General features: G+C 48.4%; 2 protein-coding genes across 2 annotated transcripts in view; one reads left to right on the top strand and one right to left on the bottom strand.

The window, feature by feature from the left end:
- The window catches only part of STIL (STIL centriolar assembly protein), a 32,925-nt gene extending 23,655 nt beyond the window's left edge, over positions 1–9,270 (bottom strand). The window contains exons 1-2 of the mRNA XM_038760166.1: positions 9,227–9,270; positions 7,378–7,463 (exon numbers count right to left, since the gene is read on the bottom strand). The gene's annotated coding sequence lies outside the window, so the exon portion shown is untranslated. The remainder of the gene's footprint in view (positions 1–7,377; positions 7,464–9,226) is intronic.
- CMPK1 (cytidine/uridine monophosphate kinase 1) lies at positions 9,263–26,067 on the top strand. Its single transcript, XM_038760167.1, has 6 exons — positions 9,263–9,550; positions 20,500–20,646; positions 21,225–21,377; positions 23,503–23,579; positions 24,232–24,328; positions 25,655–26,067. The coding sequence occupies exons 1-6, from the start codon at positions 9,410–9,412 to the stop codon at positions 25,694–25,696; spliced, it is 657 nt and encodes a 218-aa protein (XP_038616095.1). The 5' UTR covers positions 9,263–9,409; the 3' UTR covers positions 25,697–26,067.
- Positions 26,068–27,418: the final 1,351 nt, after the last annotated feature.

The raw sequence follows: 27,418 nt of genomic DNA on the forward strand, positions 1-27,418 counted from the left end.
GTACGTGCCGGGTTGACCTGACTAGAATTCCAACTGCTTAGTTCAGTGCTCTGCACACAGTAAGCGCCCCCCCACCACTGGCCCTACCTCCTTCCCCTCCTCACAGCACTTGTATATATTTGTACAGATTTATTACTCTATTTATTTTACTTGTACATATTTACTATTCTATTTTGTTAATAATGTGCATATAGCTATAATTCTATTTATTCTGACGGTTATGACACCTGTCTCCATGTTTTGTTTTGTTGTCTGTCTCCCCCTTCTAGACTGGGAGCCCATTGTTGGGTAGGGACCGTCTCTCTCTGTTGCCGACCTGGACTTCCCAAGCGCTTAGGACAGTGCTCTGCACACACTAGACGCTCACTAAATATGGCTGAATGAATGAATGATTGTTGTCTGTCTTCCCCTCCTAGACCGTGAGCCGGTTCAGCGAGGCTCATTGGAAAGAGCACGGGCTTTGGAGTCGGAGGTCATGGGTTCAAAACCCGGCTCCACCACTTGTCAGCTGTGTGACCTCGGGCAAGACACTTAGCTTCTCTGGGCCTCACCTACCTCATTTGCAAAATGGGGATGAAGACTGTGAGCCCCCCGTGGGACAACCTGATCATCTTGTAACCTCCCCAGTGCTTAGAACAGTGCTTTGCACATAGTAAGTGCTTAATAAATGCTATCATTATTATTATTAGGGGCTGTATCTATCTGTGGCTGAATTGTACTACCCAAGCGCTTAGGACAGTGCTCTGCACACAGTAGGCGCTCACTAAATACAACTGAATGAATAAATACAACTGACCCCACAGCACTTGTATATATTTGTACAGATTTATTACTGCATTAATTTTACTTGTACATATTTACTATTCTATTTTGTTAACGATGTGTATATTGCTCTAATTCTACTTATTATGACAGTTTTGACACCTGTCTCCATGTTTTGTTTTGTTGTCTGTCTCCCCCTTCTAGACTGGGAGCCCATTGTTTGGTAGGGCCCGTCTCTATATGTTGCCGACTTGTACTCTCCCAAGCGCTTAGTACAGTGCTCAGCACACAGTAAGCACTCAATAAATACGATTGAATGAATGAATGAATGACTAGAACTCTCGATGATGAATATTTTCACAGACCTGTACTGATTTCTGTGAGGAAATATGTATGTTCTGAGGAGACTGAGCATTTTTTTTCCTGTATATATGTTTGTATATATTTATTACTCTATTTATTTTACTTGTACATATTTATTCTATTTATTTTATTTTGTTAATGTTTTGTTTTGTCGTCTCTCTCCCCCTTCCAGGCTGTGAGCCCGCTGTTCGGTGGGGACTGTCTCTCTATGTTGCCAACTTGGACTTCCCAAGCGCTTAGTCCAGTGCTCTGCACACAGTAAGCGCTCAATAAATCCGACTGATTGAATGAAGTTGGACTTCCCAAGCGCTTAGTCCAATGCTCTGCACACAGTAAGCGCTCAATAAAGACGACTGAATGAATGAACCTGGACTTCCCAAGCGCCTAGTCCAGTGCTCTGCACACAGTAAGCGTTCAATAAAGACGACTGAATGAATGAATGAACTTGTACTTACCAAGCGCTTAGTCCAGTGCTCCGCACGCAGCAAGCGCTCAATCAATACGACTGAATGAATGAATGAACTTGGACTTCCCAAGAGCTTAGTCCAGTGCTCTGCACACAGTAAGCGCTCAATAAAGACGACTGAATGAATGAATGAACCTGGACTTCCCAAGCGCTTAGTCCAATGCTCCGCACACAGTAAGCGCTCAATAAAGATGACTGAATGAATGAACAAACTTGGACTTCCCAAGCGCTGAGTCCAGTGCTCTGCACACAGTAAGCGCTCAATCAATACGATTGAATGAAGGTAGTTGGACTTCCCAAGCGCTTAGTCCAGTGCTCTGCACACAGCAAGCGCTCAATCAATACGATTGAATGAATGAAGTTGGACTTCCCAAGCGCTTAGTCCAGTGCTCTGCACACAGTAAGCACTCAATAAAGACTGAATGAATGAATGAACTTGGACTTCCCAAGCGTTTAGTCCAGTGCTCTGCACCCAGTAAGCGCTCAATAAAGACGACTGAATGAATTAATGAACCTGGACTTCCCAAGCGCTTAGTCCAGTGCTCTGCACACAGTAAGCGCTCAATAAAGACGACTGAATGAATGAACTTGGACTTCCCAAGCGCTTAGTCCAGTGCTCTGCACACAGCAAGCGCTCAATCAATACGATTGAATGAATGAACTTGGACTTCCCAAGCGCTTAGTCCAGTGCTCTGCACACAGTAAGCGCTCAATAAAGACTGAATGAATGAATGAACTTGGACTTCCCAAGCGTTTAGTCCAGTGCTCTGCACCCAGTAAGCGCTCAATAAAGACGACTGAATGAATTAATGAACCTGGACTTCCCAAGCGCTTAGTCCAGTGCTCTGCACACAGTAAGCGCTCAATAAAGACGACTGAATGAACTTGGACTTCCCAAGCGCTTAGTCCAGTGCTCTGCACACAGCAAGCGCTCAATCAATACGATTGAATGAATGAAGTTGGACTTCCCAAGCGCTTAGTCCAGTGCTCTGCACACAGTAAGCGCTCAATAAAGAGTGAATGAATGAATGAACTTGGACTTCCCAAGCGTTTAGTCCAGTGCTCTGCACCCAGTAAGCGCTCAATAAAGACGACTGAATGAATTAATGAACCTGGACTTCCCAAGCGCTTAGTCCAGTGCTCTGCACACAGTAAGCGCTCAATAAAGACGACTGAATGAATGAACTTGGACTTCCCAAGCGCTTAGTCCAGTGCTCTGCACACAGCAAGCGCTCAATCAATACGATTGAATGAATGAACTTGGACTTCCCAAGCGCTTAGTCCAGTGCTCTGCACACAGTAAGCGCTCAATAAAGACTGAATGAATGAATGAACTTGGACTTCCCAAGCGTTTAGTCCAGTGCTCTGCACCCAGTAAGCGCTCAATAAAGACGACTGAATGAATTAATGAACCTGGACTTCCCAAGCGCTTAGTCCAGTGCTCTGCCCACAGTAAGCGCTCAATAAAGACGACTGAATGAATGAACTTGGACTTCCCAAGCGCTTAGTCCAGTGCTCTGCACACAGCAAGCGCTCAATCAATACGATTGAATGAATGAAGTTGGACTTCCCAAGCGCTTAGTCCAGTGCTCTGCACACAGTAAGCGCTCAATAAAGACTGAATGAATGAATGAACTTGGACTTCCCAAGCGTTTAGTCCAGTGCTCTGCACCCAGTAAGCGCTCAATAAAGACGACTGAATGAATTAATGAACCTGGACTTCCCAAGCGCTTAGTCCAGTGCTCTGCCCACAGTAAGCGCTCAATAAAGACGACTGAATGAATGAACTTGGACTTCCCAAGCGCTTAGTCCAGTGCTCCGCACACAGTAAGCGCTCAATCAATACGATTGAACGAATGAATGAATGAACTTGGGCTTCCCAAGCGCTTAGTCCAGTGCTCTGCCCACAGTAAGCGCTCAATAAAGACGACTGAATGGATGAATGAACTTGGACTTCCCAAGCGCCTTGTCTCCCCCTTTTAGACTGTGAGCCCACTGTTGGGTAGGGACCGTCTCTATATGTTGCCAATTTGTACTTCCCAAGCACTTAGTCCAGTGCTCTGCACATAGTAAGCGCTCACTAAATACGATTGATGATGATGATGAATAAAGACGACTGAATGAAGTTGGGCTTCCCAAGCGCTTAGTCCAGTGCTCTGCACACAGCGCTCAATCAATACGATTGAATGAATGAAGTTGGACTTCCCAAGCGCTTAGTCCAGTGCTCTGCACACAGCGCTCAATCAATACGATTGAATGAATGAAGTTGGACTTCCCAAGCGCTTAGTCCAGTGCTCCGCACCCAGTAAGCGCTCAATCAATACGATTGATTGAATGAATGAAGTTGGACTTCCCAAGCGCTTAGTCCAGTGCTCTGCACACAGTAAGCGCTCAATCAATACGATTGAATGAATGAATGAAGCCGTGCACACAGTAAGCGCTCAATCAATACGATTGAAGGAAAGAATGAATGAATGAATACGACTGACTGAATGAATGAATGAATGAGAAGAAGAATGAATGAATGAATGAATGAACACGACTGACTGACTGAATGAGTAGAAGCCGGCCCCGAGCCCCCGCTTGCCTGAGCGTTGAGGGCAGGGTGGGGACGCCGCCCCTCCGCGCCGGCCGGGGCCCCTTCGCCCCCTGGAGTGGCCACCGCCTCCGGGCAGTCAATCAATCGATCAATCAATCGATCAATCAATCAGTCGTCAGGGCCGCTCCGTCGCCTCAGACAATCAAACCCGGCGCCCGCCGCGCCGACCGGAAACCAACCTCACGCCGGCGAGGCGGCCCCGGAAGTTAGGCCCGGCGCGCCCCCAGCCAATCAGCGCCCCGCCCCGCCCCGCCGCTCCTCCAATCGGAAGCCGCGCTCCGGCCACCTTGCGTTTGCCCCGCCCCCTCTGGGCACGTGACGGGCTTTTTTTAAAACCCTCCAAGTTCAGCGAGCAACGGTCGGAAGGGGGGCGGGTTGACGTTGCGCATGCGCCACTCCTGCGCGTTGCCGGGGCAACGACGCGGGGGGGAAGGCTGGAGACCGGGAAGCCGTCCCCATGGAAACCGCTTCTGATGCTTCCCTCATTCATTCGCCCATTCATCCGCTCCTGATAATATCAATCAATCAATCGTATTTATTGAGCGCTTACTGTGTGCAGAGCACTGGACTAAGCGCTTGGGAAGCACAAGTTGGCAACACATAGAGACGGTCCCTACCCAACAGTGGGCTCACAGTCTAGAAGGCGGAGACAGAGAACAAAACAAATTAACAAAATAAAATAACTGGAATAGATATCATCATCATCAATCGTATTTATTGAGCGCTTACTGTGTGCAGAGCACTGGACTAAGCGCTTGGGAAGCACAGGTTGGCAACACATAGAGATGGTCCCTACCCAACAGTGGGCTCACAGTCTAGAAGGGGGAGACAGAGAACAGAACAAAACATATTAACAAAATAAAATAAATAGAATAGATATGTACAAGTAAAATAAATAAATAAAGGGTAATAAATATGTACAAACATATGTACATAATAATAATAATAATAATAATGGCATTTGGCTCAGTGGAAAAGAGCCCGGGCTTTGGAGTCAGAGGTCATGGGTTCAAATCCCGACCCCGCCACATGTCTGCTGTGTGGCCTCGGGCAAGTCACTTCACTTTTCTGAGCCTCAGTTCCCTCATCTGTAAAATTCATTCATTCATTCATTCAATCGTACTTATTGAGTGCTCACTGTGTGCAGAGCACTGGACTAAGCGCTTGGGAAGTACAAGTTGGCAACATATAGAAACGGTCCCTACCCAACAGCGGGCTCACAGTCTAGAAGGGGGAGACAGAGAACAAAACAAAACATATTAACAAAATAAAATAAGTAGAATAAATATTTACAAGTAAAATAAATAAAGAGTAATAAATACATACAAACATATAGACATATTTATATAGGTGCTGTAGGGAAGGGAAGGAGGTAAGGCGGGGGGGATCGGGAAGGGGAGGAGGGGGAGATGGGTATGAATGGGGATGAAAACTGTGAGCCCCCCGTGGGACAACCTGATCACCTTTTATTCCCCCCCACCATGCTTAGAACAGTGCTTTGCACATAGTAAGTGCTTAACAAATGACATTATTATTATTATTATATTTATTAAGTGCTTACTATTTGCAAAGCACTGTTCTAAGCGCTGGGGAGGTTACAAGATGATGAGGTTCTGGACTGTGAGCCCACTGTTGGGTAGGGACTGTCTATATGTTGCCAACTTGTACTTCCCAAGCGCTTAATACAGTGCTCTGCACACAGTAAGCGCTCAATAAATACGATTGATTGATTGATTCCCCCATTTCAAAGAGGAGGTAACTGAGGCACAGATAACTGAAGTGACTTGCCCAAAGTTACACACCTGACAAGTGGCAGAGCCAGCATTAGAACCCATAACCTCTGATTGCCAAGCCCGTACTCTTTCCACTAAGCCATGCTTCTTCTCAATCGTACTTACTGATTGCTTACTGTGTGCAGAGCACTGTACTAAGCCCTTGGAAAAGTACAACACAACAATAAACAGTGAAATTGCGTGCCCACACGAGCTTACAGTCGGAGCGGAGGTGTGGTGGTGGGGGGGGGGGAACGGGGCGAATACACATCAATACAAATGAATAAATAAAATTACAGATGTGCTTCCCTCCCGCACTCCCCAATCTGGGCGCTGACGTCTCTTTAGTGATGATTTAAGAGAAGGTGAAATTGTGACTGCATTCATTCAATCGCATTTATTGAGTGCTTACTGTGTGCAGAGCACTGTACTAAGCCCTTGGGAGAGTACGATACAACAACAAACGCATTGCCTGCTCATAAGGAGCTCACAACTTCCATCAGCATTTCCGAGGAGCAGTTAGGACTCACAGTCTTAGCCTTGGGACCCTCTGACTTTATGGAGGGTGAGGTTTCAAATGCCAGTTTCTCATGCCACAAGTCTCACCACTGATTAAAAGCAGTCACTGTGGCTATGGATATGACTTGCACTTGAAATTCCGCTCCTCTACAGAATCCTAATAATTGTTTTTATTTTGTGCATTCGACCGTGTCATTTAGGTACTTGTAGTGACATTGTCCCATTTCTATGTGTCTGCCGCTTGCCCCTTTCTGCCTATACTCTTTAGACAGGGACCAGAGACTGTACCTAATTTCCACCTGTAGATTCTTACCCAGAGTTTAGTACAGTGCTCTGCTCATAAGTAGTACGTATATACTATTAGTGTTTCCTCATCTGTAAAATGAATATACCTGCTTTCCCTGCTTACAGTGTGAGAGTTCTATGGGCCACAGAGTGTGTATCTGATCTGATTATTTTATACTATCCTAGACTTTAGCATGTAGGTACTTAGTGCCATAAAACTAATAATTATTCGCTCTAATTATTCACTTATTCATCTTTCCATTCTCCTCTTCCTTCTATCTGTACAACATTTTGGGTCTCCTCCATTAGACTAAGTTCCTTGAGCACAGGGATTGTATTTTTTACCTCTATTGTACTCTCCCAAGTGCTTAGTACAATGCTCTGGGAATGAATACTATTAAGTCGGATTCATTTAACCAGAATTCATCTTGGCCCAGTCTACTGCGTTGAAATCTGTTTCGCAATGGCCTTAATCAAGTAATTTGTTTTTCATTTCTACACGGATTATGAAACTTTTGCCCTAGTGACTGGTCTGAGCCTCGGCGAGGACCGACAACCGCAAGAACAGGAGCAGCAGCTGGAAAACCGGACAATCAGGGAGATCTACTCACGTCAAGGGGCCCTGGGGCAGAGACTGGGCGTGGGAATGGAAGTTTGTGGCACTAAAGGCATTAAACCCTTTCTGTACAGCTGATCCCTGAAAGCACAGAGTGATGACAACCATTTATGCGCCTTTCCACCTTGTTTCTTTCTCCTGTTCCCACTCTTTCAAAGGGGAGGGAAAGAGGGAGAAAGAGGGGAGAGGGAAGGAAAAGAGGATGAAGGGAGAAAGAGGGGGAGAACAAAGGAATAGGGGTGGAAAGATTGGGAAGAGGGGAAGGAGAAAAAATAAGAAAGGATGGGGGAGTGGGAAGAAAGATTGGGAAAGGGGAGAGGTGAAAGGCGAAGAAAGGAATGGGGGAGTGGGAAGGCGGGATGGGGAGAGGAAAAGGAGAAAGGAGAAGAAAGGAATGGGGGAGTGGGGAGAAGACTGGGAAAGGGAAGAGGAGAAAAGAAAGGAATGGGGGGGGAAGATTGGGAAAGAGAAGAAAGGATCGGGGGAGTGGGAAGAAGGCTGGGAAAAGGGAGAGGAGAAAGAAGAAAGGAATAAGGGGAGTGGGAAGATTGGAAAAGGAAAGGAGAAAGAAGAAAGGAACGGGGGAGTGGAACAATTTCAAAAGGGGAGAGGAGAAGGGGGAAGAAAGGAACAGGGGGAGTGGGACGATTGAGACAAGGGAAGAGGAGAAACGGGAAGAAAGGAGTGGGGAAGTGGGACGATTGGGAAAGGGAAGAGGAGGGGGGGAAGAAAGGAACAGGGGGAGTGGGTTGATTGGGACAAAGGAAGAGGAGAAAGAAGAAAGGAATAGGGAGATTGGGACGATTGGAAAAGGGAAGAGAGGAGAAAGGGGAATAAAGGAACAGGGGGAGTGGGACGATTGGGACAAGGAAAGAGGAGAAAGGGGAAGAAAGGAATATGGGGAGTGGGACGATTGGGACAAAGAAAGAGGAGAGAGGAGTAGAAAGCAACAGGTGGAGTGGGACAATTGGAACAAGGGAAAGAAACGAATATGGGGAGTGGGACGATTGGGACAAAGGAAGAGGAGAAAGGAGTAGAAAGGAACAGGTGGAGTGGGACGATTGGGACAAAGGAAGAGGAGAAAGGAGTAGAAAGTAACAGGGGGGGTGGGACGATTGGAACAAAGAAAAGAAACGGATATAGGGAGTGGGACGATTGGGACAAAGGAAGAGGAGAAAGGAGTAGAAAGGAACAGGGAGAGTGGGACGATTGGAACAAGGGAAAGAAATGAATATGAGGAGTGGGGCGATTGGGAAAGGGAAGAGGGGAAAGGAGAAGAAAGGGATGGAGGAGTGGGACGACTGGGACAAAGGAAGAGGAGAAAGAAAAAAGGAACGGGGGAGTGGGACGATTGGAAAAGGGACGAGGAGAAAGGGGAATAAAGGAACGGGGGAGTGGGACGATTGGAACAAGGGAAGGAAATGAATATGAGGAGTGGGGCCATTGGGAAAGGGAAGAGGGGAAAGGAGAAGAAAGGGATGGGGGAGTGGGACGATTGGGACAAAGGAAGAGGAGAAAGAAGAAAGGAACGGGGGAGTGGGACGATTGGAAAAGGGACGAGGAGATAGGGGAATAAAGGAACAGGGAGAGTGGGACGATTGGGACAAGGAAAGAGGAGAAAGGGGAAGAAGGGAATATGGGGAGTGGGACAATGAGGAGAAAGGAGTAGAAAGGAACAGGGGGATTGGAACAAGGGACAGCAACGGTTATGGGGAGTGGGACGATTGGGAAAGGGAAGAGGAGTGGAAAGATGAGGAGGTGGAGGAGGAAGGAAAACTGAGGACGGGGGGGGGGGGGAACCGACGGTGTGAAGGAAGAGAGATGGGAGGGGGGGAGGACTGCACCGGCGACCCCGGAAGGGCTTCCGAAGTCTTCCTGCCGCCAACTCGGCAGTCGGGGTGTCGGCGGTGGCATTTTGTGCGGGTCCCCGCGGTGGGCCCCGCCCCCGTCGCCGGTCCCGGCCGCCCCGTCGGTCCGGTCCTGCCCTGCCCTGCCCCGTCCCGGGCCGGGGCGGGCCGGGCCCGCGCATGCGCCTCCCGCTGGTCCCGCTGGTCCCGCTCCTGCGCCTGGCTCCGTCGCCGCCGCCGCCGCCCATGAAGCCGCTCGTCGTCTTCGTCCTGGGCGGGCCCGGCGCCGGGAAGGGCACCCAGTGCGCCCGACTCGTGGAGGTGAGCACCGGGACCGGCGGGACGGACGGACGGACGGAGGCCCCGCCGGCCGCGGGGACCCGGGCACTGGGGAGGACTACAACTCCCGGCGTGCTCCGCGCCAGGCCGCCCCTTGGGCCGCAAGGCTGGCCCCGCGCGCTGCACGCCGGGAGTTGTAGTCTCGCCGCCGCGGGGACCCGGGCACGGGGGAGGACTACAACTCCCGGCGTGCTCCGCGCCAGGCCGCCCCTTGGGCCGCGTGGCGGCCCCCGCGCGCTGCACGCCGGGAGTTGTAGTCCTCCCCCTCCTTACCTCGGCGGTCCTGAGGCCCCAGAAAAGGACGGTGGGGAATGGGGCTCACTGTCTTCATCCCCATTTTGCAGATGAAGGAACTGAGGCACAGAGAAGTGAGGTGACTTGCCCAAAGTCACACAGCTGACAGTTGGCGGAGCTGGGATTTGAACCCATAATAATAATAATAATAATGATGGCATTTATTAAGCGCTTACTATGCGCAAGGACTCTTCTAAGCACTGGGGAGGTTACAAGGTGATCAGGTTATCCCACGCGGGGCTCACGGTCTTCATCCCCATTTTACAGATGAGGGAACTGAGGCCCAGAGAAGTGAAGTGACTTGCCCAAAGTCACACGGCTGACAATTGGCGGAGCAGGGATTTGAACCCACGACCTCTGACTCCAAAGCCCGGGCCCTTTTTCCATCATCATCATCAGTCGTATTTATTGAGCGCTTACCATGTGCAGAGCACTGCACTAAGCGCTTGGGAAGTACAAATTGGCAACATCTAGAGACAGTCCCTACCCAACAGTGGGCTCACTCTAAAAGGGGGAGACAGAGAACAAAACCAAACATACTAACAAAATAAAATAAATAGAATAGATATGTACAAATAAAATAAATAAATAAATAAGCCACGCCGCTTCTCATTGGCATCAAAGCGATGGCGCAGTGGATGGAACCGGGGCCTGGAAGTCGGAAGGTCGTGGGTTCGAATCCCCACCCCGCCGGGTGACCTTGGGCGAGTCACTTCTCTAGGCCTCAGTTCCCTCATCTGTAAAATGGGAGTCGAGCCCGACAGCCCCATGGGGGACAGGGATTGTGTCCAATGCGATCTACTGGCATCCACCCCAGCGCTTGGCACAGTGCCTGGCACATAGGAAGTGCTTACCAAATGCCATTATCCTCTAGGCTGTAAACTTACCATGGGCAGGGAACTGCTGTCTTCATTCAGTCGTATTTACTGAGCGCCTACTGTGTGAAGAGCACTGTACTAAGCTGCCTTGTGCTGTCACATAATAATAATGATGATGGCGTTTGTTTAGCGCTTACTATGTACAAAGCACTGTTTTAAGCGCTGGGGAGGATACAAGGTGATCAGGTTGTCCCACGTGGGGCTCAAAGTCTTCATCCCCATTTGACAGATGAGGTAACAGGCACGGAGAAGTTAAGTGGCTTGCCCAAGGTCACACAGCTGACAAGTGTCGGAGCGGTATTCGAACCCATGACTTCCGGCTCCCAAGCCCGTGCTCTTTCCACAGAGCCACGCTGATGATGCTTGCCGAATACATTGAAAGAAATTGCTTTTGTCATAAAACCAACAAAAACGAGGAGTGGCAGGGTTGTAAAAATCGAGTGCCCCGGGGCTTTATCAGAAGCCCTGCCCTTGGTAATTATAAAGTGAAACAGCGGTCCGATGGAAACCAAGGAAATGGGAGCTTCTCCAGCCCTCACGTTTTCCTTCGGTTGCTCTCGATCCTTTTTTTAAAACACAGAAGGCGGCCGAGACAGACGATTCTGAAAACGTTGTACGTCAACACCATCTCAACCCAAACAGCCTTTTCCCTAGATTGCTTTGCTGTTTTTCTAGTGTTTTCTCTCAGCGTTATGAAAGTATAGCCTTAAGCTTAATGCTGAACAAAATTGCTTTTCTGATTGCTACACGTCCCGATGTTTTCTTTGACTCATGACTCCGCACCCCAGCTAATCTCGGCCTTGTCAACCTAATGGGTCCAAAGTAAATTCCAAGTTCAAGGAGGAGTGTGCTGTGCTATGGCGACTGGACTGTCAACTCCTTGAGGGCTGAGATAGTATTTACCAACTCTATTGTTCATTCAATCCTATTTATTGAGCATTTACCGTGTGCAGAGCACTGTACTAAGCGCTTGTATTGATTGATTCATTGTGATGGCTTAACCCCCGCTGTAATTTGGGTAAGAAACCTCCCTTCAGTGGTCTTTGACCATTTCAGACTTTTTGACAGAAATTCAGACCCGATCTAGTGGAAAGAGCACAGGTCTAGGAATCAGGGGACTTGGGTTCTAATTGCGGCATCACCGTGTGTCTGCTGTGTGACTTTGGGCAAGTCTTTTCACTTCTCTGTACCTCAGTTACCTCATCTGTCAAATGGGGATTAAGACTGTGAGCCCCATGTGGGACAGGGACTGTGTCCAACCTGTATCTACCCCAATTCTTAGAACAGTGCTTGGCACATAGTAAGCACTTAACCAGCGTGGCTCAGTGGAAAGAGCATGGGCTTTGGAGTTAGAGGTCATGGGTTCAAATCTTGGCTCCGCAACTTGTCAGCTGTGTGACTTTGGGCAAGTCACTTAACTTCTCTAGGCCTGAGTTGCCTCATCTGTAAAATGGGGATTATGATTGTGAGCCCCACGTGGGACAACCTGATCACCTTGTCACCTCCCTAGCGCTGAGAACAGTGCTTTGCATATAGTAAGCGCTTAATAAATGCCATTATATTATTATTATTATTATTATTATTATTACCCTAGTCTACAAATGTGAGTTGTCCGTATTTGAAGTTGGCAAGGAGAACTGCAGATGTAATTAACTCCAGCAAATAACACCAACCCGCCAGTTGGTTCAGCAGGTGCCTGTTGGCTAATCCCCAAACCACTTCATTCAAAGTCCATCTTCTCAGCCCCCAACATGGTGAGCAAACAAAGTCCAACAGTTTAGGAATGTCTGTATGATTGCTAATGCAGATATTATGGGGCAACTTTGTGACATATTAGAGACTGGATAAAAAAAACATTTCAGGATCCTTCTTTGCCTGCTGTTTATTTTCTAAAGGGAGGTCAAAGTGCTATGGAGAAGCACCGTGACATAGTTGGCTAGAGCCTGGGAGTCAGAAGGACCTGGGTTCTAATCTTGGCTCTCCCACATATCTGCTGTGTGACCTTGGGCAAGTCACTTCAATTCTCCGTGCCTCAGTTACCTCATCTAATAATAATGATTTTGGTACTTGGTAAGTACTATGTGTCAAGCACTGTTCCAAGCACTGGGGTAGATTCATTCATTCATTTATTCAATCAATCGTATTTATAGAGTGTTTGCTGTGTGCACAGCACTGTACTAAGCGCTTGGGAAGTACAAGTTGGCAACACATAAAGACGGTCCCTACCTAACAACGGGCTCACAATCTAGAAGGGGGAGACAGACAACAAAACAAAACATGTAGACAGGAGTCAAAGTCGTCAGAACAAAGAGAATTAAAGCTATATGCACATCATTAACAAAATAAATATAGTCAATATGTACAAGTAAAATAAATAGAGTAATAAGTCTGTACAAGTATATATACAAGTGCTGTGGGGAGGGGAAGGAGGTAGGGCAAGGGGGATGGGGAGGAGGAGAGGAAAAAAGGGGCTCAGTCTGGGAAGACCTCTTGGAGGAGGTGAGCTCTCAGTAGGGGTTTGAAGGGAGGAAGAGAGCTAGCTTGGCGGATATGTGGAGGTAGGACATTCCAGGCCAGGGGGAGGACATGGGCTGGGAGTAGACGGCGGGACAGGCGAGAACGAGGTATAGTGAAGAGGTTAGCAGCGGCAGAGGAGTGGAGGGTGTGGGCTGGGCTGGAGAAGGACAGAAGGGAGGTGAAGTAGGAGGGGGCGAGGGGACGGAGAGCCTTGACGTTGATTAGGTTGGACACAGTCCCTGTTCTCTGTGGGGCTCACGGTCTTAATCCCCATTTGACAGATGAGGTAACTGAGGCAACTCAGTGACTTGCCCAAGGTCACGCAGTAGACAAGTGGCCGAGCCGGGATTAAAACCCAGGTCCTTCTGACTAGCAGGCCTGTGCTCTGTCCACTAAGCTACGCTGCTTCTTGGTAAACCATGCTGCTTCTCATTTGTAAAATGGGGATTATGACTGTGAGCCCTGTGTCCAACTTGATGATCTTGTATGTACCTCAGCACTAAGTGCCTGGCATAAAGCAAGCACTTAACAAATACTATTTAAAAAAAAAAAATAATCCTCTTTTGACCCCCTGGGACAGTCCCTTGGCCTCAGTTTTCCCATGTGTAAACCGGGCAGGGCAGGGGCAGCAGCAGCAGGTCGGAACTGGGGCCCCAACCGAGCGGGCGTGGTTGAGACGTGGCATGTTGGCTTCGGAATCCGGGCTCTTCCACTCCCTCTTCCTCCTCTGGAAGCGTGCCCGAAGGGAGAGAAGGAGCCCTGATCAGCTTCCCTGAACACCCAGGCTGGCTTCTCCAAGAAGCAGCGTGGCTTAGTGGATAGAGCCAGAAGGAGCTATCAGCTATCTCGTCTGCTGTGTGACCTGGGGCAAGTCACTTCACTTCTCTGGGCCTCCGGAAAAGGGGGATTAAGACTGAGCCCCATGAGGGACCCGATTACCTTATATCATCATCATCATCATCATCAATCGTATTTATTGAGCGCTTACTATGTGCAGAGCACTGTACTAAGCGCTTGGGAAGTACAAATTGGCAACATATAGAGACGGTCCCTACCCAACAGTGGGCTCACAGTCTCTACCTCAGCGCTTAGAACAGTGCTCGGCAAATAGTAAGCGCTTAACAAGCACCATATTTTTTCCCCCCCACCGGGGCCACTGGCCTAGTTGCCAGAGAGCTGAGACCCCCATAGTGGGGATGGCCAGCTTGTGGGGAGGGAGGCTCTCAGGGGCCGTTCGAAGATTTTGAAGAGATGAAAAACAGGCCTGTGGAAAAACGAGGGGCAGGAGAGTGGTGGAGAAGCCGCCCCCATCCAGATGAGGTGACTGGGCCGGAAGCAGAGAGGTAAAATGGCTCTAATGGTCAGATAAATGGGAATGCTAATGGACATTTACACCGTGCCCATTAGGAGACAGGAAATGGTGGAGTGAGAGAGCCCCAGTCCAGGGAAGTGAAAACAAAACAACTGCGATTGCGAGGTAAGAGGACAGGCAGACAACAATCCTGCAGCATTGTTGGATTGAGTCAGGTGGGATTGGATCCAATGAACAGTGAGGCAGCTTGGAGGGTCAGGAGACCCTCCAGGAGGCCCTATTACTCTATTTATTGATTTATTACTCTATTTATTTATTTATTTTACTTGTACATAGCTATTCTATTTATTTTATTTTGTTAGTATGTTTGGTTTTGTTCTCTGTCTCCCCCTTTTAGACTGTGAGCCCACTGTTGGGTAGGGACTGTCTCTGTATGTTGCCAATTTGTACTTCCCAAGCGCTTAGTACAGTGCTCTGCACATAGTAAGCGCTCAATAAATACGATTGATGAGGAGGAGGAGGAGGAGACCTGGGTTCTAACCCCAGTTCTGACGTGGGTCCAGAGGACAGAGCCCGACTTTGGGTCTCCCTTCTTTGTCCTACCAGTCCCTCGGCCAGTAAGAGTCAAAGATCCGGACGGTCAGGGACTAAGCAGCAGTGTGGCTTAGTGGCTAGAGCACGGGCCCGGGAGTCAGAAGGACCTGGGTTTTAATCCCAGCTCCACCACATGTCTGCTGTTTGACGTTGGGGAAGTCACTTCACTCCTCTGGGCCTCAGTTCCCTCATCTGTCAAATGGGGATTAAGAGTATGAGCCCCATGTGGGACCGGGACTGTGTCCAACCTGATTAACTTGTATCGACCCCAGTGCTTAGAGCAGTGCTTGGCACAAAGTAATAATAATAATGATGGCATTTATTAAGCGCTTACTATGTGCAAAGCACTGTTCTAAGCGCTGGGGAAGTTACAAGGTGGTCAGGAAGCAGCGTGGCTCAGTGGAAAGAGCAGGGGCTTTGGAATCAGAGATCAGGGGTTCAAATCCCGGCTCCGCCAATTGTCAGCTGTGTGACTTTGGGCAAGTCACTTAACTTCTCTGTGCCTCAGTTACCTCATCTGTAAAGTGGGGATTAAGACTGTGAGCCCCCCTTGGGACCACCTGATCACCTTGTAACCTCCCCAGCGCTTAGAATAGTGCTTTACACATAGTAAGCGCTTAATAAATGCCATTATTATTATTATTATCAGGTTGTCCCTCGGGGGGCTCACAGTCTTAATCCCCATTTTATCATCATCATCATCATCATCATCAATCGTATTTATTGAGTGCTTACTATGTGCAGAGTACTGTACTAAGCGCTTGGGAAGTACAAATTGGCAACATATAGAGACAGTCCCTACCCAACAGTGGTCTCACAGTCTAAAAGGGGGAGACAGAGAACAAAACCAAACATACTAACAAAATAAAATAAATAGAATAGATATGTACAAGTAAAATAAATAAATAAATAGAGTAATAAATATGTACAAACATATATATAGGTGCTGTGGGGAAGGGAAGGATTTTACAGATGAGGTAACTGAGGGCCAGAGAAATTAAGCAGCTTGCCCAAAGTCGCACAGCTGACAATTGGTGGAGCTGGGATTTGAACCCATGACCTCTGACTCCAAAGCCCATGCTCTTTCCACTGAGCCACACTGCTGTTAAGTAAGCGCTTAACAGGAGTTTAGACCATTTCAGGTCCCCCTTCTGGTTCCTGGCACCCGGCCCCACTGGGCTGATGGTGGGACTTTAGCCCTGAGCCGTTCCTGGCCCCTGACTCTGGTCCAAGGCCATCCCATCATCAGTGGCCAAAGGGCTCACAAGGGTTCTATTAGATGTGGAGGAAGACTAGCAGGGCCCCACCCCCAGGAGATCCATTTTGCAATCAATCAGTGGTATTCATTAAGCGCTTACTACATGCCGAGAACTGTACTAAGCTTTGGGAGAGCACAATACAACAGAATTTCAAGGCCCTACTGAGAGCTCACCTACTCCAGGAGGCCTTCCCAGACTGAGCCCCTTCCTTCCTCTCCCCCTCGTCCCCCTCTCCATCCCCCCATCTTACCTCCTTCCCTTCCCCACTGCACCTGTATATATGTTTGTACATATTTGTTACTCTATTTATTTATTTATTTTACTTGTACATATCTATTCTATTTATTTTATTTTGTTAGTATGTTTGGTTTTGTTCTCTGTCTCCCCCTTCTAGACTGTGAGCCCACTGTTGGGTAAGGACTGTCTCTATATGTTGCCAACTTGTACTTCCCAAGCGCTTAGTACAGTGCTCTGCACACAGTAAGCGCTCAACAAATACGATTGATGATGATAATTAGCAATAAGCAGGACAGTTGGACAGGGGTTCTCCAGGGGGAGGTAGGAAGACCACCAAGACAGTAAGGCCACATAGAGAGCCTGTAAAACAAGTACCTCCTGCTCATCAGACACGATTTCTGGCCGCCCTGGCCTACGGGAGTATTGGGAGTGCCCTCTGGGCCCAGGAGCACTGTATCCAGGCTTTGGGAGCACTGTGTCTGGGCACCGAGAGCATCGTGTCTGGGCATCAGGCAAGTGATCTCCTTAGAGATGGCTATGGCCTAGGGGAGAGCCTCAATGAAGTATAGTGTTAAGAAGACCACAAACACACCCATGTGCGCGTACACACACACATACCCCATGTCTGGAAGTGGGTGAGTGTGTCTGTCTATACACCCATGAGTCCATCAGTCCAGAACAGTTTCAGGAGAGGCCTCAGAACAAATTACAAAGATCGTCTGAGTTCTAATCAACTCTCCCAACGTCACACAGAAGACATAACACTAATAATTATGGTACTTGTTAAGCGCTTACTGTGTGCCAAGCTCTGTTCTAAGCACCAGGGTAGATACAAGGTAATCAGGTTGTCCCACGTGGGGCTCACAGTCTTAATCCCCATTTTACAGATGAGGTCACTGAGGCACAGAGAAGTTAAGTGCTTGCCTAAGGTCACACAGCAGACAAGTGGCGGAGGCAGAATTAGAACCCATGTCCTCTAACTCCCAAGCCCGGGCTCTTTCCGCTAGACCACGCTTCTTCCCTGTGGGTGATGGGAACTCTGGCTTCAGCCCCCCCAAGGAGTGATCAACCAGCAGGGAGCTTATTTTTATTTTTATTTTTATTTTTAACCAGCAGAGCCGTAAGGCCCCTGGGTAGTACTGGACATTGGGATGGGGCGTCTACAGTTCAGAAAAGCAGAAGCAAGAGTCCGGCTATGCAAGCCAGCCACCTGAAATGTTTCGGCCGAAGGAGTTTTCACTGGACTTATTCTGTGCAAAGCTAGAATAATGCACCTGCGCTGCCAGAAGGTTTTAGAGGCGTTAAGCATAACGAACCCCTTTTTTCCATGAGCTAAGAAGGGGAGGAGAAGGCTTGTTTTTGCTAAAGGCTGAGCTTGGCCTTTGCAAAATCGGGCTGTCCATATCTGTAATTCGTTTATTTTTCATTTATTTATTTATATTAACGTCTGTCTCCCTCTCTAGACTGTAAGCTCGTTGTGGGCAGGGAATGTGTCTTTTTATTGTTACTTTGTACTCTCCCAAGTGCTTAGCACAGTGCCACACACAAAGTGCTCAATACGGTTGAATGAATGAAAATCAGGCTCCTTTGGCAGGTCATTCAATCAGTGGTATTTACTGAGCATTCACTGTGTGCAGACCACTGTGCTAAGTCATCATCATCAATCGTATTTATTGAGTGCTTACTGTGTGCAGAGCACTGTACTAAGCGCTTGTGTCATCAAAAACTGTTCTGGAAATATGAAGTGGGAATGGGAGTGGGGGAGCGTTCAGTGTTGACTCAGAGCAAAATCTTCATTCTGCATCAAGGGGAGGTGAAAGGGATTTAAGAGAAATTTAAATTTGGGAAGTGAGGTTATCAATCAGCCGTGGGGCTATCTGAAGCAGGCCAGGAAAACTAGACTGGGGATTGGAAGAATAGGAGGGAAGAGGGTAGAGGGACCAGGGGAGAAGGAATTTACTGGCATTGGGACGTGGTGGATGGGTTTTCGTGGTTTTCTGCAGCCCCCATGTGGAGTGGTAGCAGGGAAAACTTGATTTGGGATCTGAAGATCCCAGTTCCCACTTTTCTGCTGTATGACCTTGGGCAAGTCACTTCACTTCCCTGTGCCTCAGTTACCTCATCTGTAAAATGGGAATTGAGACTGTGAGCCCCACCTGGCACAGGGACTGAACGCAACCCAATTTGCTTGTATCCATCCCAGCGCTTAGAACAGTGCCTGGCACATAGTAAGCGCTTAACAAATACCACAATTATTATTATTATTGAAGAATGGGAACAGAGGGGGGTCCTGGCGAGAAGGAATTTACAGGAATTAGGAGGAGTTGGGAAGGTTTCCATGGGCACAGCAGCAACTTTTAGCCATTCAGATGTATCGGGTTTGGCCATTGTACAGAGAAGACTTTTTCTGTTCCCATTTATTTTAAACCCAAACTGGAATTTTCTAGTGGAACAGCTGATTTTTCTTTTAAATTCAACACAAGAAGTGATCTATTTGCAGAAACCTATTTTAAGGCAGTGTTAAACCTGCAGATGGAAATGCTCCACTGTCCCAAGCCCGATTTCTAAAGGAGAGTCAGGCTGAAACGATGTGATTTTTTTAAGCAGCATGGCTGTGTGGATAGAGCACGGGCCTGGGATTCAATCAATCAATCAATCAATCATATTTATTGAGCGCTTACTGTGTGCAGAGCACTGTACTAAGCGCTTGGGAAGTACAAGTTAGCAACATATAGAGACAGTCCCTACCCAACAGTGGGCTCACAGTCTGAAAGGGGAGGACCTGGCTTCTAATCCCATTTCCCCAACATGTCTGCTGTGTGACCTTGGGCGAGTCACTTCACTTTTTTGGGCCTCAGTTACCTCACCTGTAAGATGGCGCTTACTATGCGTCAGACGCCAGGCACTGTACTAAGTGCTAGCATGGATACAAGAAAATTGGGTTGGACTCTGCCTCATGTGGGGCTCACAGTTTCTCTCCCCATTTTACAGATGAGGTAACTGAGACCCAGAGAAGTGAAGTGACTTGCCCAAGGTCGCACAGCAGAGAAGTGACAGAGCCAGGATTAGAACCCATGACCTTCTGACTCACAGGCCCGTGCTCTATCCCCTACGCCTTGATACTTCTCACTATGTCATGTCAGCCCCATGTGGGACAGAGACTATGTTCATTCATTCATTCAATCGTATTTATTGAGCGCTTACTGTGTGCAGAGCACTGTACTAAGCGCTTGGGAAGTACAAGTTGGCAATCAATCAATCGTATTTATTGAGCGCTTACTGTGTGAAGAGCACTGTACTAAGTGCTTATAGAGCAACATATATAAGATATATATAGCAACATATATAGCAACATATAGAGACGGTCCCTACCCAACAGTGGGCTCACAGTCTAGAAGGGGGAGACAGAGAACAAAACAAAACGTATTAACAAAATAAAATAAATAGAATAAATTTGTACAAATAAAATAAATAGAGTAATAAATACGGACAAGTGGGGAGGGGAAGGAGATAAGGCGGGGGGGGGGGATGGGGAGGGGATGTCTAACCTGATTAACTCATATCTACCCCAGCGCTTAGAACAGTGCTTGGCACATAATTATTATTATCTGCTAACTAGGTGCTAAAATGTGAGATAATTCAGTGGGACACAATCTCAGGCTTAGAGGAGGGAGAGCAGGGCTTCTCCCCATTTTCCAGAAGAGGAAATGCACAACAGAATCCCAGAATGTCTCGGGCCCAAGGTCCCAGAGCGGGCCGGGGGTTGGGGGCGAGCCGGGATTAAAACGGGGGAAGGGGTCTTCCTGTTCTGATTTCCGTGTTCTGTTCCGTCACTTGCAGAAGTATGGCTACACGCACCTTTCGGCCGGGGATCTCCTCCGAGCCGAGCGGAAGAGGCCCGGCTCTCAGTACGGCGAGCTCATTGAGAAGTACATCCGGGAAGGAGAGATCGTGCCAGTGGAGATAACCATCAGCTTGCTGAAGAGGGTAAGGCCCGCTCCCAGTTCGTCGTTGGGGAGGCGTCGGAGACTCTTTGTGGGGCTGGGAAATTCAGGGAATTTTGCCTGCAGGAGGAGGAGGAATAATGGTAGTCTTTACTGCCGTGTCAGCAATTTTTTAAGAATCGGGAGAGCCGGGACTCAAACCCAGGTCTCCTGACTCCCAGGGTCACGCTTTGTCCCCGGATCCAGAGCAGAGCCTGGAGACTGTAAGCTTGTTGTGGGCAGGGAGTGTCACCGTTTATTGTTGTATCATACTTTCCCAAGCATTTAGTACAGTGCTCTGCACACAGTAAGAGCTCAGTAAATACGATTGAATGAATTTTAAGCTCCTTGTGGGCAGGGAGCATGTCACTTCTCTGTTTCGTCCTTTCCAAGCACTTAGTACAGATGGCACATGGCCCTCGGGGGATGCTCAGTAAATACTATTGCTACCACGGCTCCTCGAAGGGCTGAGCCCTAACCAGTGGGCGTCCACGCTCTAACCCCTGCCTGGTTGGTCCCGTCTGTATGTCGTGCCCATTATCTGCCACGCTCCTGAGGGCAGGGTCTTTCTTGTTCCCCCAGGAGATGGATGAAACCATGGCCGCCAACATCCAGAAGAGCAAATTTTTGATCGATGGCTTCCCCAGAAACCAGGACAACCTCCAAGGCTGGAACAAGACCATGGAGGGGAAAGCGGACGTGGCTTTTGTTCTCTTCTTTGACTGCGACAACGAGGTAATGCTTCCCCAGCTCCCTGTCTACCCCGGGGGCTAGCGACACCCCCGCATTGGCTTTAAGGATGGGGGAGGTCCCCTGCTGCCCTCCGTAATTCAGGTAGTCCAGGTGGCAACTGTCCCCCACACCGATCCCTCCCCGCCAAACCGTTAGCAGTGTGGCTTAGTGGAAAAAATCCCGGGCCTTGGAGTCAGAGGGCCTGGATTCTAATCTCTCCCCTTGCCTGTTTCATAATCTTGGGCAAGTCACTTCACCTTTCTGTGCCTCAGCCCTCCTCCGTAAAATGGAGATTAAATCCTCACTCTCCCTCCTCCATAGACCGTGCCTCCTGTGGGACGGGAACCGCATCAGAACCGATTGCCTTGTACCCACTCTGTCACTTAGTACAGTGTTTGACACAAAGTAAGCACTTAAATATTACAACGGACCGGTAGCCCAGAGCCGTGAGGGCCCCGAAGAGGTCGTCCCCTCCAAGTACCTCTGCCTTTGTACATTCCACCGGCAATAGGATGACGGTTGACTCTTTGCGGCTGCTCGAATTTTCTCCTTGCTTAGTTAGCTCCCGAGCCCCTGGTAGGGGGCCGGATCCGGTGGTCTCCATTTTCTGGTCGTTATGGGATTGTACACTCCGAGTGCCTGATAAAAGCTACTAGCTGAGGTAAAATAATGGTGATTGAAGGGGGTCCCAGCTGCTGGAGAAATGAGAACTCCTCGTGAAAGTAGGAGGGATTCAGGCCTCTGTTTGCAACCGGTGGGAAATGTACAAACTCAGCCCGTACATTGTTCAAAGATACAGCCACCGCCTCTTCCATCTGGTGGGGAAAATATGTTTTCATTCAGTCACCAGAGTTCACGTGAGCGCATCACCCTGACTGGAGAACTGATGAGTTTTGCTTGCGGTAAGCAAGAGACAGATTTAGGCAGGACAATGTGACGTTCGGCTATTTATGGTGTTCCTGACAAGAGAGCAAAAACAGGATTGAGTTCATAGCCCACAGCTCGAATGTAATAGGTTAATAATATGTCCTAAGTGGAACCACATCAACATATAGATCTTCTTTTTATTGCGGTCAGGGAAAAACGCAGAGGAAACTCTGAGTCATGAACAAATTCTCATTACGCGCTGGACTCTTTTAACCTGGTTTGTATAAACCGAACCACATGTTTAAATTGAAAAAGACTCCGTGTGTTGATTAATGAATTAGAGACGGCAAATTGGATGCAGGGCTCTCTCTGCCTTTGTCTTTTTCAGGGTTAGAAGTTGCTGCTAATCTCTGGCTATGTTGTTACTATGCGTCTCCCCTACTAGATGGGCAGTGACTTGAAGGCAGGGGGGCAATATGGGCTAGTGGATAGAGCCCAGGCCTGGACAGAGCAATTCCCAGGAAGGTTCAAATCTTCCACGTGACCCTGACCAAGGGACTTAACATCTCTAGGCCTCAGTTGCCTTCTCTGTAAAATGGGGTTACTCCCTCCATCTTCGACTGCAAGCCCCATGTTGGGTAGGGACTGTGTCTGATCTACTTACATTGTATAAATCGCATCATTTAGTACTTAAATAATGCCACACCAAATAACATGCCTCTTATCTCTGCTGTGCTCTCCCAAGCCCTCAGTACGTACCTTTGATCAACCACCAATCCCACTAGACCATAAGCTGCTTCTGGATGCGCAACAGGTCTACTTAGTCCCATCTCCTCCAAGAGGCCTTCCCTGACTAAACCCTCTTTTCCTTTTCTTCCCCTCCCTTCTGCGTTTCCCTGACTTCCTCCCTTTATTTATTCCCCTCCCCACCAGCCCCACAGGATTTATGTACATATTCATAATTTATTGATTTATACTAATGCCTGTCTCCACCTCTAGACCATAAACTCGTCATTGGCAGGGAGTGTGACTGTTATATTATACTCTCCCATGCGCTTAGTAGTGTCCTGTGCACAGTAAGTGCTCAATAAATATGATTGATTGATTGGTCTTTTGTACTTCCCAAGTGCTTAGTACAGTGCTCTGCACACAGTAAGCGCTCAATAAATAACGATTGAATGAATGAATGAATGAATGAATAGAGACTCAGGTAAATGCGATTGATTGACTGATTGATTAATGAGTGGTTTTTCTTTATCAGGTCTGCATTGAGCGCTGTCTGGAGAGAGGCAGGAGCAGTGGGAGAAGTGATGACAACAGAGAGAGTCTAGGAAAGAGGTACCATTGTTTGTCTCCTAGACTGGGCATTATCAATCAATCAGTGGTATTTATGGAGCGCTTACTGAGTGCAGGGCACTGTAGTAAGTGCTTGGGGGGGGTATAGAGAAGCAGCGTGGCTCAGTGGAAAGAGCACAGGCTTTGGAGTCAGAGGACATGGGTTCAAATCCCGGCTCCGCCACTTGTCAGCTGTGTGACTTTGGGCAAGTCACTTAACTTCTCTGGGTCTCAGTTACCTCATCTGTAAAATGGGGATTAAGACTGTGAGCCCCCCATGGGACAACCTGATCACCTTGTAACCTCCCCGGCGCTTAGAACAGTGCTTTGCATATAGTAAGCACTTAATAAATGCCATTATTATTATTATTACAGAATAAGAATTGGTAGGCATGTTCTCTGCCTACAAGGAGCAGCCAGTCTAGAGACTGGAAGCATCGATAGGGAGACCCTCCTCTGGGTTTTTGGGATGTCTGTCTCTAATCTTCTTGGGGTCCCTGGGAGGGCTTCAGGTCCACTTTTGCTTCCGGGGTCCTCAGGTGACAGAAGAAGGGCAGGAGGGGGCAGTGGGAAGAACGAGACACGTGACGGTCGGAATTGGAGGCTGGCCCGGTGTGACCCTCTCTCCCCCCTCCCCGACTGGTCTCATTTTCAGGATTCAGACCTACCTGCAGTCCACCAAGCCCATCATCGACCTCTATGAGAAAATGGGAAAGGTCAGGAAGGTGGACGCCTCCAAATCGGTGGATGAGGTAGGCCTGGGGAGCGGGGGCGGGGTTGCGAGGGTACAATGGACGTGCCTCCCACCGGCCCTGACCTATAGTGGGGGGCCAGGCCGGGCTGTGGGGGTCTTCCCCGCCTCGGAGCAGAGGAGAAAGGCAGTGAGACACGCAGCTTTGCGCAGTGGTTAGAACACAGATCTGGGAGTTGGAAGGACCAGAAGTCGAATGCCATCTCCACCCCTTGTCTGCTATGTGACCTTGGACAAGTCGCTTAATAATTATGGTATTTGTTAAGCGCTTACTTTGTGCCAAGCACTCTTCTAAGTGCTAATGTAGATACAAGCTAATCAGGTTGGACATAATCCCTGTCCCATGTGGGGCTCACAGTCATAATCCCCATTTTAAAGATGAGGGACCTGAGGCACAGAGAAGTGAACTGACATACCCAAAGTCACACAGCAGACAAGTGGCGGAGCCGGGAGTAGAATCCCCGTCCTCTGACTCCCAAGCCCGTGCTCTTTCCACTAGGCAATGGTGCTCACTCCTCTTTATCTCAGTTACCTTATCTGTAAAATGAGGATTACGACTGTGAGCCCCATGTCCGATGTGGACTGTGTCTAATCTTATTAGCTTGTATTTACCCCAGCACTTAGAACAGTGCCTGGCAGATAGTAAGCACTTAACAAATACCATTAAAAAAAGCAGGGGGAAATGGCATGGCTCTGCTGGAGGGGAAGCTGGATGAAGTCACCTACCTGATTTGGAGGTCAGACCAACCTAGATATAGAAAAAAAGAGATCCTTTTCCTCAGTCCTGTTCTTTATACAACTGTGGAGCTGCCCCAGAGCTTAACACACTGTTTTGGCATGTAGTAAGCAGCCAATAAACGCTGTGATAACAGTGGTCATTCATCAGTCGATCAGTTGTATTTGTTGAGGGCTTACTCTGTGCAGAGCACTGTACTAAGCTCCTGAGGGAGTCCAATACAACAGAATTGGCAGACATGCTCCCTGCCCATAATGAGCTTAACCAGCCCAGGTCCGGTGGAGAGGGCCAGCAAAGGTCCACTTAGGCAGGGCCCTCAGAGTCTTATACCAAGTATTTGGGAGAAGACAATAGAGTTGGTAAACACAACTCCTGCCCTTAAGGAGCAGACAGTCAACTGTGTGCAGAGCCCTGTGCTGAGCGCCTGAGAGAATACAGTAGGGTTAGTTGACACAAGTCCTCACCCTCGAGGAGGATTGACTAATTGGCAGGCACAACTTCAGGGTTGCAGGATGCCAGTGTGACACCAAGGCTCTGGGACCCTGGAAGCCACTGAAATGCTCATTCGATCTCTCTCCCTTCTCTTTTCAGGTGTTTGACAAAGTCGTGACTATCTTTGACAAGGAAGGCTAGCCCCGAACCCAACACCTGTTGGAAATCACCCTCGTCTCCCACTCTGTTAGCTGCTACCACAGTCCTTCCTTTTTCCTTTCCTTTTTCTCTCCCCAATTCATTGGTTTAAACTTTTTAGATCTCTCACTCTGGTGGGTGGCTGGACAAAAATCGATCTTAGATGAAGTTGTTTATGAATCGTTAGTCCCTTCTTGTGGCTCCCTTAAGCAGTCCCCGGGTTCGGTGATGAAGACCCCGTGGCTTGAATGGTGCTTCGCTTTCTCTCCGGAAAGAGGGAGTCACCTCACAGTCCGCCTCGGGGAGAGCTGGACCAGACAGGGTTCCCGGGGCTGGGGGGTCCCCATGACATATTAAAGAGAATTTGAACCTGCTGTGTGGCTCTGTGGACCAGATTTCAGAACCCTCTGGGGCCTGAAGTGACTATATGGAATAGAATGGTGACACAAAACCCGCTGCCTCGGGTTGTATTTTTTTTATGGTATTTGTTAAGCACTTAGGATGTGCCAGGCACTATACCAAGTTTTGGGGTACATACAAGGTAATCAGGCTGGACAGTCTGTGTCCCACAAGAGGCTCACAGTCTTAATCCCTATTTTACAAATGAGGGATTTTATAGTGAAATGACTTGCCCAAGGTCACACAGCAGGCAAGCAGCAGAGCTGGGGCTAGAACCCAAGTCCTCCTGGCTCTCGGCCCGGGCTCTATCCATAAGGCCACACTGCTTCTCTGTGAATCTCTATGGGTTGGTCCAATAAGTGATGGTCTCTGTCCAGTCAAGGGCTTGCTTTGGCCATGGAGAAAGGGCGGCCTTCCCGAATGGACCCACGGGTGACTGTCAAGATTATCCAGTCAGCGTCCACTTTGCCTGAAGAGGAGGGGTGGGACGGCAGAAGTTTCAGAGATTGGATCAAATTGAGTGTGGCCCCTTTTCTATCGTTAAGTATGAGTTGCAAACAACCCCTCTCCACCCCCTACTATTTACACCCCAGCCCCCTCCTCTCAGGAGCTGTACCGCTGCCTTTGCGGTTCAGTTTTTGGAACAATTTAAAAGGAATTTTTGATACTCGACTTCAGTGAGGTTGAGAAGTAATTAGAAGGGGTTTATTTAAAAAAAACAACAACACTCCGGAGGTTAATTTTGTCATTTGTGTTTTGTTTTATCAGGAAACCCATTAATTTTTCCTAGTTGCTTTTGGAGAATTAAAAAAAATAATGATTGCACTTTGATGGTCTGATGAGGAAAAAATAATAAATAAATATATCTTGAAGTGTTCGCTTCCCTAATCCTATATCTTTGTTCAATAGAGCCAGCTGTGGCATTTGATTTGAGTCGGTGAGTGGGGTAATAAACACAATCTGATGCAGAATTAGCAAAAAGCTGGAAAGTGGGAGGAATAATAATAACACTGACCTTTGTTAAGCACTTACTGTGTATTAAGCCCTGAGATAGATGTCAAGTTAAAAGATCGGATTTCGTCCCCATCCCGCTGTCTGTCTTTATCCCCATTTTAAAGATGAAGAATTGGAGGTCCAGAGAAATTGTGACTTGCCTGAGGTCACCCAGCAGTTCCGTGGCAAACTCAGGATTCCCAACTCAGCCTGGGCTCTTTCCTCTAGGCCCCGCAGCCTCCTCGCTGTCTTCTTTCCGATCGCCATTGTGCAGAACGATCACTTCTGTGGCAGTTTAGCCCCCACAAGGCTCCATGATGTCCCAAGGATGCG

Source organism: Tachyglossus aculeatus, chromosome 18 (genome assembly GCF_015852505.1).
Source record: "Tachyglossus aculeatus isolate mTacAcu1 chromosome 18, mTacAcu1.pri, whole genome shotgun sequence".
Taxonomy (NCBI): Eukaryota; Metazoa; Chordata; class Mammalia; order Monotremata; family Tachyglossidae; genus Tachyglossus; species Tachyglossus aculeatus.

What these genes read in the sequence shown, in the direction of transcription:
- CMPK1 (XM_038760167.1), top strand. Translation starts at nt 9,410, where the DNA reads ATGCGCCTCCCGCTGGTCCCGCTGGTCCCGCTCCTGCGCCTGGCTCCG. An exon ending in CCATCAGCTTGCTGAAGAGG is followed by an intron (nt 20,647 to 21,224) that starts GTAAGGCCCGCT and finishes TTGTTCCCCCAG; the next exon opens with GAGATGGATGAAACCATGGC. An exon ending in TCTTTGACTGCGACAACGAG is followed by an intron (nt 21,378 to 23,502) that starts GTAATGCTTCCC and finishes TTTCTTTATCAG; the next exon opens with GTCTGCATTGAGCGCTGTCT.